The 17,136-nt window shown below is 46.3% G+C and overlaps 1 protein-coding gene across 1 annotated transcript in view; it reads left to right on the top strand.

Moving 5' to 3' along the window:
• Positions 1–16,271, top strand: part of PTPRT (protein tyrosine phosphatase receptor type T) — an 812,457-nt gene extending 796,186 nt beyond the window's left edge. Inside the window, exons 29-32 of the mRNA XM_030915349.1 lie at positions 10,892–11,017; positions 11,899–12,062; positions 15,135–15,270; positions 16,218–16,271. Of these exons, the coding sequence (XP_030771209.1) occupies positions 10,892–11,017; positions 11,899–12,062; positions 15,135–15,270; positions 16,218–16,271 (480 nt within the window). The remainder of the gene's footprint in view (positions 1–10,891; positions 11,018–11,898; positions 12,063–15,134; positions 15,271–16,217) is intronic.
• The last annotated feature ends 865 nt before the right edge of the window (positions 16,272–17,136 follow it).

Genomic DNA, 17,136 nt, shown 5'->3' with positions numbered 1-17,136 from the left:
TGGGTGACAGCGCAAGAACCCTATCTCCCTTTTTTTTTTTTTTTCGAGACTGACTCTTACTCTGTTGTCCTGACTGGAGTGCAGTGGTGCAATCTTGGCTCACTGCAACCTCTGCCTCCCAGGTTCAAGCGATTCTCATGCCTCAGCCTCCCATGTAGCTGGGATTACAGGCGTGTGCCAACATGCCTGACAAATTTTTGTATTTTTAGTAGAGACGGGGTTTCACCATATTGGCCAGGCTGGTCTGGAACTCTTGATCACAAGTGTTCCAGCTGCCTCGGCCTCCCAAAGTGCTGAGATTACGGGCGTGAGCCACCGCATCTGGCTGACCCCATCTCTTAAAAAATAAATTTAAAAAATGAAAAAAAAGGTAAGAGTAAAAAGAAAGCCAGGTCTGGGGATCAGTGCAGGTAATAAGCCGGAGGAAAGACATGCAAACCAGGAGACCAGGGAGGAGAATGTTGCAAATATGCAGAAAATAAAGGTAGTTATCTGAACTGCAGAAGTGGCCAGGAGGTGAGTGGATTGGAATTGATCATGAAAACATTTCCAGACTTAAGTCCACAAGGTTTAGGGAGCAGGTGCAGGTGGGAGGTGAATGAGAAGGAAAGTTGTAGATAATGGCAGGATGTTGAGTCTGAGCAGTTAGGCATCCGGGGATGTAACTGGTGAAAATATGAAAGGCAGGAAGGTAGGGGAAGGCTGCGAGAAGAGCAGGGGATGAAATTGAGCGCACCTTGGGATGTGCCTGTGAGAGACGTTCCGGAGAGAGTCCATTGATTCACATTGATTCGGGCAACCCATATTTGTTGGGCATCTGCTATTTGCTGGAAGCTATTCTAGGTGCTTGGAATGCATCACTGAGCGACACAGACAAAGAGAGGCATAAAAAAAAAATGCCCATCTCTCATGCAACTTATTCTAAAGGGGGAGAGAGATAATAAGCAACACACACTCTCTAATGTGCTCAATTATAAGTTAGAAGGTGACACGAGTGTTTGGAAAAAGGTAAGAGGACAGGGTAGTAAAGATCAGAACGCTGGATCTGGGACATAGGATGTCATTGCAATAGGATTGTCAAGGTGGGCCCTATGGAGTGGAGAAGAAAACATTTGAACACAGACCTGAAGGAGGCGAGAGAGTGAGCCATGTGACTCTCAGGGTGCATCACAGGCAGAGGGAACACCTGCACCCAGGCTGCAGGGTAGGCATGCACCTGGTGCCCTTGAGGAGCAGCACAAAGGCCATGGGCAGAGCAGTGGCAGAGCAGCACAACTGTGGGGAAAGCAGCGGAAGGTGAGGTCAGAGGGCCATGGAAGACATAGAAGAACTTGGGCTTTCATTCTCAGAGAAACAGAGAGCCATGCACATGTTTGAAGCAGAGGAGCAACATAATTTCCCTTTTTTAATAAAAGCATCCCTCTGGCTGCTGTGTTGAGAATAGATTGTTGGTGCAAGGATGGGGAAGAGTGGTTTCTGAAATGGAAGCAGAGAGAACAGACAAGAGACTACTGTGATAATTCAGGTGGCAGGTGAGGTTGGTTGAACCAGAGGGTAGCAATGGAGTGGATTCTGAAAGTAAAGCCAACAACACATCCAGATAGACTGACTATGGAATGAGAGAGAGAGAGGAATCAAGGGCCAGGCGTGCCTGTAATCTTACTTAGCACTTATCACTTGAGGCCACAAGTAAAAGACCATCCTGGACAACACAGTAACACCCTGTCTCTACAAAATAAATTTTTTTTTTTTTTGAGATGGAGTCTCACTCTGTTGTCCAGGCTGGAGTACAGTGGTGCAATCTCAACTCACTGCCACTTCCTGGGTTGAAGCAATTCTCCTGCCTCAGCCTCCCAAGTAGCTGGGATTATAGACGTGAGCCACCACAGCCAGATAATTTTTGTATTTTTAGTAGAGATGGGGTTTCACAGTGTTGGCCAGACTGGTCTCAATCTCCTGACCTCAGGTGATCTGCTGATCTTGGCCTCCCAAAGTGCTGGGATTACAGGCATGAGACACTGTGCCCAGCCCTACAAAATAATTTTAAATGAACTGGGCATGGTGGTCCATGCCTGTAATCCTAGCTACTTGGGAGGCTGAGGCAGGATTACTTGAGCCCAGGAGATCAAAGCTGCAGAGAGCTGTGATCACACCACTGCACTCTAGCCTAGGGTGACAGAGAAAGACCCTGTCAAAAAAAAAAAAAAAAAAAAAAAAGAGGAATGAAGGATAATTCCAAGGATTGGGGCCTGAGCAATAGAAGGTTAGAAACTGAGATAACTATAAAGATAACTATAAAAAATGAATGAATTCTCATAAAACAGAGTTCTGAAACATTCCCTGCAGAGTTTTGGAGTCCGAAGGCATCACCACCCTACGCTTTTGGCTGAAGAAATAAAACAGTGAACTCAGCTCATGAACCTGGGTGTGAAGTCTGGCCTGCAAAACACTGTTTGCTCTTCTCTTTTTCAACATCCCTTTCTGCAAAACCAGAGCTCAGGCACAGAGGATGTGCCTTTCAAAGAACTTCACTTTGGGACATATAAAATCTTGAAACAAAGATCAAGGTCATTGGCTATAGCTCCCCCTTTCAGGGTGGGTCCTGGGTGAATGAAGAATCTTTCAGGCCCAGATGTTGGTACAGAGTTTGAAAACTGATATTCTAAATGCAAAAACATCAGGCTCAGAAGTACCCTGAGGTTGGCTGCCATATGCAGCTGGCACACATTCCCTGAAACCGGCAGATGAATAGAGCACTTATTGATATAAATATCATCACCGCAGCAGCTGGGAGCCTTATGAAAATAAACAATGACACAGCATGAGCATCAGAAAAGCCGCCCTCGGCACCTGGAGGGGCGGATCTTTGAAGTGGCATCAGCATCTGTCTGCCTGCATGCTCATGCCAAGGCAGCCTCCAAGCTAGCCCAGCCTGGCAACATGGACAGGTCCACCTGAGGACCTCAGCATTGCTAGGTCACTCCTGAGAGGACCGATGCCACCTCCTGTGGTTTGCCTGGGAACCATAAGGGCGTATTTTGGGGATTGGGCAGGGCTACCTGTAAGTTGCAGCAAAATAAGAAGAGTGTGTGATCTCTCACAGGGCCTTTTTTTTTTTTTTTTTTTTGCACTGCTGGCCAAATCTGCCCCCACTCAGAATCTTACACTACTTCACTCAATCAGCCCCAAATATTGTTTCATTCTCTAAAGTGGTTGCTGTTCAAAGGTAATTATGATCAATGAGGGCTCAAAATAAAGGCTTTCAAACTTTTGCATTCAACCTTACAGATTTTTCTAACTCTTTAGGACTCCAAATATCTGTGGTCAGATTTGTGGGGTAAAATCCTAGAACCACGCCAGCCAGCAAAGCATGCTGTCACTTCTCAGATGCAGCAGAAAGAACATTTTCAACCATATCCAACAGCATTGACAAGATCTTTTCCATCTTTGTGGTCTTTATGGATAGGCCAGAGTCCATGGAGACCAGACATCAGAAAGAAGCCCTCCTTGCAGTCATGCCACACTCTCCATACTGTTTAGAGAGCTCAGGAGATCCTCCACACCAGCCACAGGGTAGGGCTATATGGTGGCCAGAATCATGGCCCCACCAAAGGTGTCCACATCCTAACCCCTGAGACCTATAAATGTGCTATGGCACCTGGTATATGGCGCATACAGGGATGTGTCTTTACTTTAAAACAAATAAGAGCCCACAACTTATATGAAGGCTGAGTTGCTCAGTTCTGAGGCTCCCACTGTGGAAAGTTGAGAGATCAGGGATGCAAAGCCTTTTGGAAAGGTGAGGGTGCCTGAGTGCAAGGACAATGGGGGCTGTGATGGATTCTCATGGAATTGAGAGAGGCAAGCTCCTCATTCTCCCAGGAGAAAAGCAGGGTGCTATTTCAGAGATGTCTCTTCCTGCCATTGTGCCTCTAGGGCAAATAGCAACTCCTAATATCCCCATTTTCAGTCTGAGCTTGTGAAAACTAACACACCAGCAAAATATGCAAAATACCCAACTTGCATCTCAGCCAGCCTCAGATCTGACTTTGCAAGGGGCTGTGTCTCTGTCTCTGTTCCCACCAGAATGGTAGGGGTAACAGTAAAATAACAAGTCTGGGGTCAAGAGACCTGAGTTCAAATTGCAGCCTTGGTACTTACTCACTGTGTTGCCCTGAGCCAGGTCCTTTACTTTCTCCAAGTCTTAATGTTATCCTTGGTTAATTATAACCTAGATGTTAGCCAAGTTCACTCTGTCTTTGAAGATTTAAATAAAATTTGCTCTGTTCCCTACTCCCCATCCTGTGGGAAAACCCAAAGTCCATCCCCAATATTTCTGATAATTCTGAGGGGGTTGTATTCTCATGTTCACTTCCAAGTTTCAGCTGAGGCTTTAGTCGGAGCAATATGAGCTTCGGATCCCATCAATGCCCATGACTTAAAGTTGAACATCACACATCCTCCTTCTGAAGCCCCATCTTGCCGCCTCAACCCTCGCTAGCAGTAACATATCTTCCCCTGACCCTGTTGCCCAAATCATTTTCTTCCCCTGTTTACCTCCTCTCCCATCCCTCCCTCTCCCATCCTCTCCCCAAAAACTGTTCCTTTCTTAAGCTGCAAAATCCAGCCATCTCCTTAGTACCTCTTTCTAAAACCTGCTCTGAGCCTTGCCTCCCATCCCCAAGACCCTTCTGTAGGTATATTCCTAAACTCCAACCCTTCCTTCCCAGAAACAAATTCTGATGCAGCTGTTATAAGAGTAAGTTTCCACCCACTACATGGAGATTGCATTATGGAACTTCATGGGACTATTGAGAGGATACATTGAGGAGAGATGTGTGAATGTGCTTTGATCAATCGATCCCTCTCTCTTCCTCTCTCCCGCTCTCTGTTTCCCTGTCCCTGTCCCTGTCTTCTTTATGCCTTCACTCACAGTCTGACTTCCTTAGCTGGACATAGTATCAAAGCCAATTTTATAATCACTGATGTTGAATTTTAAAACCAATTCAGGAAACTTACATTTCTCTCTTTAAAATACCACTTCAGGCCGGGCGCGGTGGCTCAGGCCTGTAATCCCAGCACTTTGGGAGGCCGAGACGGGTGGATCACGAGGTCAGGAGATCGAGACCATCCTGGCTAACACGGTGAAATCCTATCTCTACTAAAAAATACAAAAAACTAGCCGAGCGAGGTGGCGGGCGCCTGTAGTCCCGGCTACTCGGGAGGCTGAGGCAGGAGAATGGCGTAAACCCGGGAGGCGGAGCTTGCAGTGAGCTGAGATCGCGCCACTGCACTCCAGCCTGGGCAACAGAGCGAGACTCCATCTCAAAAAAAAAAAAAAAAAAATACCAATTCATTTCACCTTTAGGTGACCTGGGATCGAGTTCTTCACTCTGGGTCACAGGGGCCTTAATAAATAGAGTCCTTCATTTCTAACACTATGATATTACTTGGCCTTTCCATTTTATCAAAGTATTTTTAATTAAAGAAAGGCAGTAACTAAGGTGTACTGAAATATGCTCTAAAAATGTTTATTCCAAAAATAGACCCATATGCTAGTTTTCATTCAACTCATCAGAGCATGTTTATTCCAGTGACTAACAAGTTTTCTGATTCCCTCAGCAAGAAAAACATGTTTAACGCATGAGGCTACCTCTGTATTTGTTATATATCACGCATGAACTTATACCCCCCAAGGACATCTTTTCATGGCCCAAACAACTATGGAGAGCACTACGTGGAATAAAGTATGGCAGCTGTTCCAGAGCTGTCCACACAGGCTTCACCATTTTGCTTGGTTTAACTTGTTCTGACAAAAGACATCAAAAGTCCCCTCTGTTTTTTTGGAAGAAGCATGATTATTTCTAAATCATTAACAACAACTGGACTGACTTCCTCTCCCCGGTGTGTTCATCAGCCACTACCTGTATGTATCTGCAGTGGTAAAGCCCTCCCTTCACCTTTCACCCTCAGACCGTTGGAAAAGAAAGGGTAGGAGAGAGTACTTACTAGGCAACGAGGTGGAAAAAGTCAGTTGGTCTAGACTCTTGGCTGAAGAATTTGAATCTATTCTTGGATAAGCCAACTTCACAAGTTTTCCATCTAAGGAAGAAAATGCCAAGGTTGCATTGAGTGTTAGTGTGGCTTTCAGGTCAGCTAGGTTCTCATGATCTTGAAGAAGCAAGTAGGCTTCCTCTATAGAATTCACATTTTCAGAGCCTTAAGAAACCAAGGAGTTGTATAAATCGCAGACGCTTATGTGCTTATATGAAAAGTCTGGCTCCTCCACTCACATTTGTGATCTCTGTTCCATGTCTATGTGAGCCAGGAAGCCAAGCTCAGTTCCTTGCTGGTTTCTGCAAGAAATACATGCACAGTATGCATTTTACATGCTATTATGAATGTATGGAATATTCTAGAGGTTAGGAGCAGGGTTATGTGACACATTGAGTTGCCTTTTATACCTCATTGGTTCTACAATGATTCCAACCTTCCTCTTTTATCTTCTGGGTCATTCAGCTCATCAGCGCAACCTACAGATCTCTGTTTTTTGACATGCAGTATCACATATCTAGGATGCTATTCATCTTCACAGCTACCCCAGGCTGGCTGATCCAGAATTTTCACAAGGGCAGTCCTTTGGGTATTATCCTAAAGAGAAATTTTCATAAGAGCTACTAAGTGGAGAAAAAAAATCTTCTATTTATCCATCTTGTTTTGAGGAACCCTCCCCCATACTGCCTAATAATCACAGCTTACATTTATTGAGTGCTTGGTAGATACAGATCCCTATGCTGAGTAGACATTAAAATTCACAGCCACTCATAACAAACTGGAAAAGCTAAGAGATGTAGCCAAGCCATTCAACTAGAAAGTAATAGAGCCAGGATTGGAATCCAGAAACCCCAATGCATTTTCCCACCTTTTGCTATACAACATAAGCAGACCAAAATGGTGGCATCCATTCAGGTGCAGCCACAGCACTTGAACACCAGGACAGTCTTGAGCTAAACCACAGAGGATGTTTCTTGTTGATGAGAATCACTTCTGAGCCCCAAAGGGTCAGTGGGAAGAGAAAACGTGGCCTCCTTGCTTTCTTTCTCTTATTTCCCATGTCTAGAGTATATGCAATGTCCTGGGCTGCAGCGAGAGACCCTGATGATCCCTAGCAGCTCAAATACCACATTTGCCAGCACATCACCCTTCTGAACGTCACCCATCCTGCTGCTGCTGTAGTCTCACAAATTAGGGCGCCCAAGTGAAAGGATGACTCTGATTAAGGATTAGAAAAGCCTGCAACCTTCCCCAGCCCTCTGGGCATTATGAGAGAGTGACCCAGAAAATCGAATGCAGAGAAGTGTCCCGAAATATAGGAGTCTTGTTTGAGGCATAGTAGAATCTATTAGCTTGAGAAATTGGTCTGGAAATCTTATTAAAAGAGACAAATCATTCCACATTCTCTCCAGACTGAAGATATTGGGGGTAATAGGCTTTCCCTGATACCTTGGATACCACCGCATGTCAGGATCACAGCCAAACTCTGGGAACACTAAATGCAGTGCAGGTGATAAAGGCAATTATTTTTTAATGGGCAGTTCTGATTAATTCTGGTTTCTCTGACCAACCATAGACCTATTTGTACCAGACTCTCATTACTGTGAAGGTTGCAAGGCGGAAGAGCCAATGGCAAAGAGAAATGAAGTTCAAATTGTGGATTTGTCATTATTGTACAGCTCAGCAGATGGTTGTCCAACCATGGAGGCCTCTGTGATCAGCGCCCCGACAACACACACACACACACATCTCAGAGCTCCTTTCTCACCATGCTTGGTTAACCCCCAGTGAAGGTGCCAGGAAAGCAAGGCATCATTGCATTCTGAAGCTTAACCTTGCATACTTATGCTATTTATGAGGGGTGATAAGAAGAATCCTTCAAATTTATAGATGATAGCTATTACCATTATTATTTTTGTTGAGTACTGATGGGTTCAATAATGGTATGAATCACTGGAATTTAGTAAGTGTTTATTCCATGCCTGGCACTGTGGTAAGGGCTTTATTTACGTGAATTATGTCCTTTATCCTCAGAACAACCCTATAAAGCAGGGGTTGCCAAACTTTTTCTGTAAAGAGACAGATAGGAAATATTTCAGGATTTGCAGGCTATAGGGTCTTTGTTACAACTACCCAACTCTGTGGGTGAAGCAAGAAAGCAATTGTGGACAATACATAAATGAATAAGTGTAGCTGTGTTTCAGCAAAGTTTTATATGCAAAAATAGGCAGCTGGCTGGGTTGGTCTGTGGGCAATAGTATGCCAGCTGCTGCTATAAGGTGAACGTTCCTAAGCTAGAACTTGGGATTTCCACAGCTAAGAAGGTGGGAAACATGAGTTTCCATCTCCTACATCCTTCCTGCTCACTGTTCTTCCCTTATAATTCTAGTTCTAGAGGAAGAAAAGAATGAAGATATTTTCATATGTGACTTCTCAGGGTGAGACGGCTGTTCTTCAGCCACAGAGTGGAGAGCAAGCACCCCCTTCAATGAAAACCCTGCATCTGTAGGGGGGTGGGTCACTTCTGTCAATCTAGCCTCCTATTTGCAAGCTTGGGGTAGCCTGAACCCAGGCCCCCCTGATGAGACTCAATCCCAAACTGCTCTCAGAAGCCTTGGTGGGTCTGTCTTTGGGAATCTTGGCTATATCTTCAGGGCAACCCCCCGATGAAGGGTCTAACACATGGCCTCTTTCTTCATGTTGGCAGTGGTCCTCAGTGAGCCAGTGAAGCCTGCAGCCCCAATCTTGACTCTCCTCTGTACCCCAGCAATGGGACCTGTAGACCTAGGCAGGGTCCATCTCTGTGCCCCTTGGGAACTAGGAACTGGAGGGAGCATGCCTTGCTCCTCTCTGCAGCCACACACACCCCACCCTCTACCACAACATTCTCTCCTCAACTAAAGTTATCTAGTGGCTCGATAGAGACGAAGATACAAGAAGCAAGGTATCCATCTCTTCTTTTTTTTTTAGATGGAGTCTTGCTCTGTTGCCCAGGCTGGAGTGCAGTGGCATGATCTCAACCCACTGCAACCTCTGTCCCCTGGGTTCAGGTGATTGTCCTGCCTCAGCCTCCTGAGTAGCTAGGATTACAGGTGCCTGACACCATGCCTGGATTATTTTTGTATTTTTAGTAGAGACAGGATTTCACCATCTTGGCCAAGCTGGTCTTGAACTCCTGACCTCATGATCCACCCACCTCGGCCTCCCAAAATGCTGGGATTACAGGCGTGAGCCACCACACCCGGCCTCCATCTCTTCTTCTCGATGACCCCTGAAGCTTAAAGAATAATTTATGGCCAGGTGTGGTGGCTCACACCTGTAATCCCAGTACTTTGGGAGGCCGAGGTGGGCAGATCACGAGGTCAGGAGATCAAGACCATCCTGGCTAACACGGTGAAACTTGGTCTCTACTAAAAATACAAAAAAAAAAAAAAAAAAAAAAAAAAAAAGCCAGTATGATCACACGTGCCTGTAGTCCCAACTATTTGGGAGGCTGAGACAGGAGAGTCGCTTGAACCCCGGAGGCAGAGGTTGCAGCGAGCCGAGATAGCACCACTGCACTCCAGCCTGGGTAAGAGAGTGAGACTCCATCTCAAAAAAAAAAAAGATCTTATACTAGGTTTTCTCAGTCTCTGCACTATGGATATTTGGGGCCACATAACTCTTGGGGGGAGCTAATCTGTGCATTGCAGGATGTTTAGTAGCATCCTCTCCTCACTAAATGCCCATAGCAACCCCCAGGTGTGACAATCAGAATGTCTTCAGACATTGCCAGATGTCCCCTGGGAAACAAAACAGCCTCCAACTGAGAACCACTGTCTTAAACTGAAGGTCAACCATTGCCTTTTGCTCTCAGCTGTAGGTTCTAATTTCCAACTCCAGATAAATAGAAAAAATCACAGGCAAGATCTGTTAGCACCATGTGACATTAACTTTTGGTGCAAAGTAAGCATAATTATCCCCACTATACCTATGAGAAAACTGAGGCCTGGGCTGCACAGCTAGTAAGCACCAGAGCCCAGATTTGGACCAAGGCTGCCTGAGGTCAAACCCCTATATTTTTTATACTACTTCTGATCTGATCATGAATGAACCCTATGAAGGTTTTCCTGGAATGAGGAAGATTTTCCATGATTTGCATGGTGAAAAGAAAACTAGATTGTACTTGCCCTTTCTTTAGCATGTTCTATCTAATCCTGACAGCGGGGCTTAGAGGTAGATATTATTCTCCCCATTTTACAGATGAGGAAACTCAGGTTCAGCAAACCCAACAAATGGTTTGAAATCAGCATAGCAGAGATTTGTAAGCCCAGTGTTTCTGTGCTCAAAGTCTTGATATTTCAACACCAGAAAAAGTGGGTGGCTGCTCCCTAAAGGGGAAACTGAGTCTGACTTCCTACGTAATACTCTACCTTTCTGGTCAATGTGTCCTGCCACCCATAAGGAAAGCTTGGTGATAGCTGGGAGCGGTGGCTCACCCTATAATCCTAGCACTCTGGGAGGCTCAGACAGGTGGATCACTCGAGGTCAGGAGTTCAAGACTAGCCTGGCCAACATGGCGAAACCCCATCTTTACTAAAAATAGCCAGGCATGGTGGCAGGCGCCTATAATCCCAGCTACTCAGGAGGCTGAGGCAGGAGAATCACTTGAACCTGGGAGGCAGAAGTTGCAATGAGCCGAGATTGTGCCATTGTATTCCAGGTTGGGCAACAAGAAAACAAGAGTGATACTCCGTCTCAAAAAAAAAAAAAGAAAGAAAAGCTTGTTGATAAATGAGACTTTGATACTCACCCTCTTGCCTTTGACCTCCCTCTGTGACCTCTTTCCTTATCCCAGTTCTGTATGCAGTACTGGCCTGAGAAGACCTCCGGGTGCTACGGGCCCATCCAGGTGGAGTTCGTCTCCGCAGACATCGACGAGGACATCATCCACAGAATATTCCGCATCTGTAACATGGCCCGGGTAAGTACACTGGCCACCATTGCTTGCTGAGCCCCTCCTCCCCAAGACAGATGGAGGCTGCTGAGAGAGGATCCCGCTGAGCCAGCCAAGAGTCTGTGTTGTGCTCTCCTGATAATTTCTTCCTTGAGGAAGTGATGCCTGTGCTGATTCCGGCTCCAGACTCAGCAATGACTCCAACACATAGAGATGCAACGAGCGACATCCAACTTGCCATCTGCCTGTTTCCCGACACACTTGCTGCCGTGTAGACAAAACTTCTTAGACATTAGATCTTCCCCACTGTGTCTCTGTACTGGCATGAGTTGATGCAGCCTTTGATTGGATCGCATAAGCCTTGGGCCAGGCACTGCCAACGCCTAGATGAAAAGTGATTACTTACTTCCATGAGGATATTCACGGGTTGAGCAGAGTAGTAGGCGGGAGGGGCAGATTAGCAATCTATGAAATAGTTGCTAACTAACACGGTTTTGGTCACTACTTGGGGCCCAGGATGAAAGGAGCTCAGCACCTCCCCTGCCCCCCAGCTCAGAGTTCACTGCCTGTGGAGAAAGTGAGACATGTTCTGGAACATGCAGCCTCAGGGAGAAAGAACTCTGCCCAACAGTCAGGGAAGGCTTTCTTAAAGAAAGGGACATTTAAATTGGGTTTTGAAGGCTGAGTAGGAGTTTCTTAGGTACAAAAGGGGTTCAGGGCAGTCATGGCAAGAGAATCTGTGTGCACGAAGGAATAGAAGTAGTCATGGGGACTCTCCCCATGAGGACATGGCTTAGATCCTGCTTGGTCTGTCTTCCACTATGATGCTGCAGTCCCCAGGGTATCTGCAAGGTGCATGTCCCCAGGCATCCCCACCAGAACAGCCCTAACAGCCTCTCTGTTCTCAGCCACAGGACGGTTATCGTATAGTCCAGCACCTCCAGTACATTGGCTGGCCTGCCTACCGGGACACTCCCCCCTCCAAGCGCTCTCTGCTCAAAGTGGTCCGACGACTGGAGAAGTGGCAGGAGCAGTATGACGGGAGGGAGGGACGCACTGTGGTCCACTGCCTGTGAGTACTAGGGAGGTGTCACCAGGGCAATAGGATGGTGGGTGATAAAGCATCCTTGCAGATGCTGCTGGCCACATACACCAGTCCTAGGCAGGCCTGACTATACCACAACTCAACATCCCTCCAAGGCTAGTGGCAGTGCACTCAAAGGAATTATGATCCTTTAATGGAACAGGGCTGCCAGTTTGTTGTCCTGAACTAATATATGGCATATGATTGATGCAAAACCTGGTGGTCTTTCCACAAACATGAGAGGAGGTGGCAGACCATGTTCCAATGCTTGCAATAATAAAGTGAGTCCCATTCTCCAATAAGAGGCATGATATGCCCTGATAGTCACAAGAAAACCCAGGACAAAGTGGGTTCCACTGACCAGAACCTCCTTTGTTATTTCCCGAGGAAAAAGAAGAAGGAGAGAAAAGGGAAGGTGTTCATTATGAAAGCTTAATCCAGACATTTTAAATGAATCATCTCTATCCATTTGTGAAGTAGATCATTATCATTTTGTAGTGAGAAAACTGAGGTGTAGGCAGGGTAAGGTGGGTCATCAGGAACCAAGGGTGGGGCTATGGCTTGCATTCCCTGGCCTCTCAGCTAATGCGCCATTGATTAACCCACACTGTCTCTGAGTAAACCAAAGGACTTGTCTACTATGCCTACTTCTCTACGATGGGTTTAGAGGGATCACAGGACAAAAAGAGCATGAGGGAAAGGCACTGCCCTGAGGGACTGATAGACAGATGTGAAGGACTCTGGGAACACTATTGCACAGGGGCACAGTGAGCTCCAGACCAGCTGTGTTTCTACCCCCATTGCTGGGGTGAACTGCAGACTTTACCTCCTGTCTTTGAATGGACATTGTCCAGTCTAATGAATTCTGATGTCATTATGCGGGGTGGAGGTCAGGACCTCGAGAGGACAGTGGCTGACAAGTGTCCAATGTCAAGAAAATCACTGAATTTTATAAGCCTCAGTTTCCTCATCTGTTCAATGGGTATGTGGAATTAGACAGTCTTCAGACCCTATAGTGCTTTGGCATGAAATAGAAAGTAAACACACTTTATCTGCCAACATGACCAAGAATGTCATGGTAGCAAATACGCAAATGTTGTCAATGTAATTACTTAAAAGAGCAAGTGTCACAGAATCTATCCTAGGAGTATAGAGTGACCACAGAGGGTTCTACGAAGTCTCACACCCAAACCAAATCTGCAGCCATAACAGCTATGTGTGAAATATTTGATTTACAGTCACTCACTTTGCTTCTTAGAACTTCAACGATTTGAGGAAAAGTCATTGAGAAGGCCTCTCTCTTTAAAAATGTTATGTTAAAGGAAATTTGAACCAAGGTCTTCTCTTTCTCAGAACAAATATTTCTGGAGCTAGTGGAGGCACTGAAAATATCTGACTGACCTCAGAATTGAGGTCAATCTTTTCAAAACCAGCTAATTACTCTCCCTCTCAAACAGGTGGTACATGCACATGTTAGGAAAGTCAGGGAGCTTAAAGGAGGTTAAACATACAGATACATAGAGATGCACACACAGAGCTTCAGGGCCACCACCTGCAGCAAATATTCCTTTCCAGAGGAAGCAAATCTCAGGCTAGAGTTCAGGAAGATGCTACGTGGTGTCCCAAGTCAGGTTGATGGGTGACATCAGCCAAGCCCAGGTAGCTCTGCCCACATCCCAGAAACTAGCAGCTGGTTTCCTGCCAGCTAATCCCTGCTGCCTCCAGATGCCCAGATGCCTCCCACACATCCAGGTGATCTTATCTTAGCACCCATCTTTCAGGGTCTCAGACCACCAGGCCCTGAGACCCTGTGCCTACTCACCTCTTCCCTTTGGACACTGTTATTCTTGCTTCAGAAATAATAGAACCTTCTTTCGCAGGAGACCTTACTCTCTCTCTTTCTTTCATGTTTGTTTTTTAGCCTGTTTTTGTTTTGTTTTTGGTTTTGTTTTTGTTTTTGTTTTTGCAGTAGTGTCTTTTTATCTATGTCCTTTCCAGGCAAGGTGGCCAGTAGTTTGAACCAAAGGAAGGTACAGGGATATTCTTCTACCAACAGGGACCTTGGTTTCCTCAAGAGTCACAGACACCATAACAGACCCTGAAATCCAGGCACCAGTCAGGGAATGGAAAGCAACTCTCTGTACTTGAAACATCTGGTCACTGCGTATCCTGTAGATAAAACATCTGGGAGATTGACTGAGTGCCTTAGTTTCCGTCCAGATGTTCTTTAGACACAGACCATTACATGAAATCATTAGTTGCTCTTGGCAACATGCCCAGGAGTTCTGAATCAGGCATATTCCTACAGGGAGTCTCTGTAAAGAGTTTGAAGGGTGTTTCCATGAAGATGACTTATGGAATTTCAGAAAGGAATAACAGACATAGCTCTGCCACCAACCTTCTATCCCTAGACTCAAGATCAGTAGCATCTTGCTTAAACCAAGGTGTATAGTAGACACCTATCATTTTAAGATAAAGCCTATCAGGCCCAGTTCCTCCCTCCAAGTTCCTACCTCCAAGCTTGGGCTGGCTGATCCTAGGCTAACACAGTATTGCTGTCCTTAGTGGAGGATGGGAAGAACTAGTAGGAAAATCACTTGGAAATTTTCATTGTCTTTACTGGATGTTTAAGTGGAACCCACAGCATCCTTTTGGACATGGATGCAAGCATCAGCAAGGATGCAGGTGTCACATGTACAAAGACACAGTACTGTCCTGCCCTTGGCTTTTGGGTGAGTGTGCCCTGAGTGACTGTAACATGCTCATAGAACCAAGAAACATCAAGCTAATTGAACTCTCAAAGGTCATCTAGTCCAACCCCTTCATTATATGAGTGAGGAACTTGGGGCCCAGACAGAGGAAGTGACTTGCCCAAGGTCAAAGGAAGTTAATGGCACAGAGTCAAACCATAACTCATGGCTCAGGCTAAAGCCTGCACCATTGCCTTGCCTTGTATCTGCCCTAGGCAGCTGATCCCTGTTCCTACTGATGTAGCTATAGAATCATCAGGTGCCTGGAAGGGACCTAGGAACATGGCTCACCTCTTTGCTCTGTGTTTAGAAATGGGGGAGGCCGTAGTGGAACCTTCTGTGCCATCTGCAGTGTGTGTGAGATGATCCAGCAGCAAAACATCATTGACGTGTTCCACATCGTGAAAACACTGCGTAACAACAAATCCAACATGGTGGAGACCCTGGTGAGTATCCCAAGGACTGTTCTCCAACAGCCAGGGGCTGACTAGTTCCCTTGACCTGGAGAAAATGACATCAAATAGTAAAATCACTCAACAGCTGGCTGCTGATTACATACCTGCAGTCTGTGCCCTTGATATGCACTGTCATCTGCCCTGTGTCTTCCCCTTCCAACCTCCCCAACTTTTCTTTCTTGCAGGAAAATCCAATTATTAATCCTGGTACACCTACTTTGCTTCACTTTCTGCCCATTCCTTAAGACAGTGTCGTTAATTCAGGCTTAAAGGAAAGGATTCTGGATTAGTAGAATGTGAAGTATGCTTTCACTTCTGTCCAATTATATTCCAATTAATTTATGCTAATTTTTACAATAGACAGCATTTGCAGTGGAGAGCACTGTGGAGGAAAGTGTGGCAAAGAGGGTGTGCGGGCCGAGCCCCAGATGGTAAGACCCTGGTACCATGCTGGGCCACTGCACCATGCACGAGGAGCTTTAATGTCTTTAAACCTACTCCAAGTGTGGTCTTGGTCAAAATGAGGCCCTATTAGCACGTGGGTCACAGACCAGCAGCAGCATCATTACCTGGGAGCTTGTTCGAAATGCAGAATCTTGAGCCCCACTCCAGATTTACTGAATCAGAATGTGCATTTTAAAAAGATTTCTGGCTGCCTTGTATGCACATTACAGTTTGAGAAGCACTGTTATACAAAACAGTAAAAAAGAAAGGGAATGATGCCAGCTGGGCATTCGAGGAAGCTTGGGTAGAAGCAGCCATCAAGAGGAATTTTGAAGGATGTCCAGATATGGTTAATTTTGAGTTGACATAATGTGGATGTAGATAAAGTTTTCTCCAAAATCTGTATCTCTAAACTAAATGCATTTTCCCTTTCCTTTTTCATCTCTCTTGTCTCCTCTTCTCCCTCTCTACCTCTCCTCCTCTCCGCCTCTCAGGAACAGTATAAATTTGTATACGAGGTGGCACTGGAATACTTAAGCTCCTTTTAGCTCAATGGGAGGGGGAACCTGCCAGAGTCCAGAGGCTGCTGTGACCAAGCCCCCTTTTGTGTGAATGGCAGTAACTGGGCTCAGGGGCTCCGAGGTGGTGGCACCCTGCCTGACTCCAAGGAGAAGACTGGTGGCCCTGTGTTCCACGGGGGGCTCTGCACCTTCTGAGGGGTCTCCTGTTGCTGTAGGAGATGCTGCTCCAAAAGGCCCAGGCTTCCTTTTCAACCTAACCAGCCACAGCCACGGGCCCAAGCAGAAGTGCACCCACAGGCAAGGCCTTGGATTTCTGGCTCCCAGACCTCCTGCTTTTGTTCTGAGTTTGTGGATCTCGTGGCAAGCCAACTGTGCAGCTGCTGGGGAATGGGAAGCTCGCCTGCCTTCCTTCTCCTTGGGAGTGGAGGAGATGTGTGTTCTGCTCCTCCATGTCATGGAAAAGATTGGGGCTCTTGGGGGTCACTACTCTGCTGCCCCCTGCAATCTCCTTCAGGGGCCTCTGGCACCAGACATTTGCAGTCTGGACCAGTGTGACCTTACGATGTTCCCTAGGTCATGAGAGAGGCCCCCATCCTCACACCTAACCTGCATGGGGCTTGGCCCACAAGCATTCTGTACCCCTTCCCCAGCCTGGGCCTTGACTGTCCAGCATTCACTGGCCGGCCAGCTGTGTCCACAGCACTCTTTGATAAAGGTGTTCTTTGCTTTTTTGTGTGGTCAGTGGGAGAGGGTAGAACTGCAGGGAATTTCTCTGCTCCTCGTCTTTGTAAAAAGGGACCACCTCCCTGGGGCAGGGCTCAGGCTGACCTGTAGGATGTAACCCATGTGTCTCTTTGGTGGTAGCTTTCTTTGGAAGAGACAAACAAGATCT

This window comes from Rhinopithecus roxellana, chromosome 13, assembly GCF_007565055.1.
Source record: "Rhinopithecus roxellana isolate Shanxi Qingling chromosome 13, ASM756505v1, whole genome shotgun sequence".
Lineage (NCBI taxonomy): Eukaryota > Metazoa > Chordata > Mammalia > Primates > Cercopithecidae > Rhinopithecus > Rhinopithecus roxellana.
Note: the sequence above shows the minus strand (reverse complement) of the source record. Positions and strands in the feature narration are given on the sequence as shown.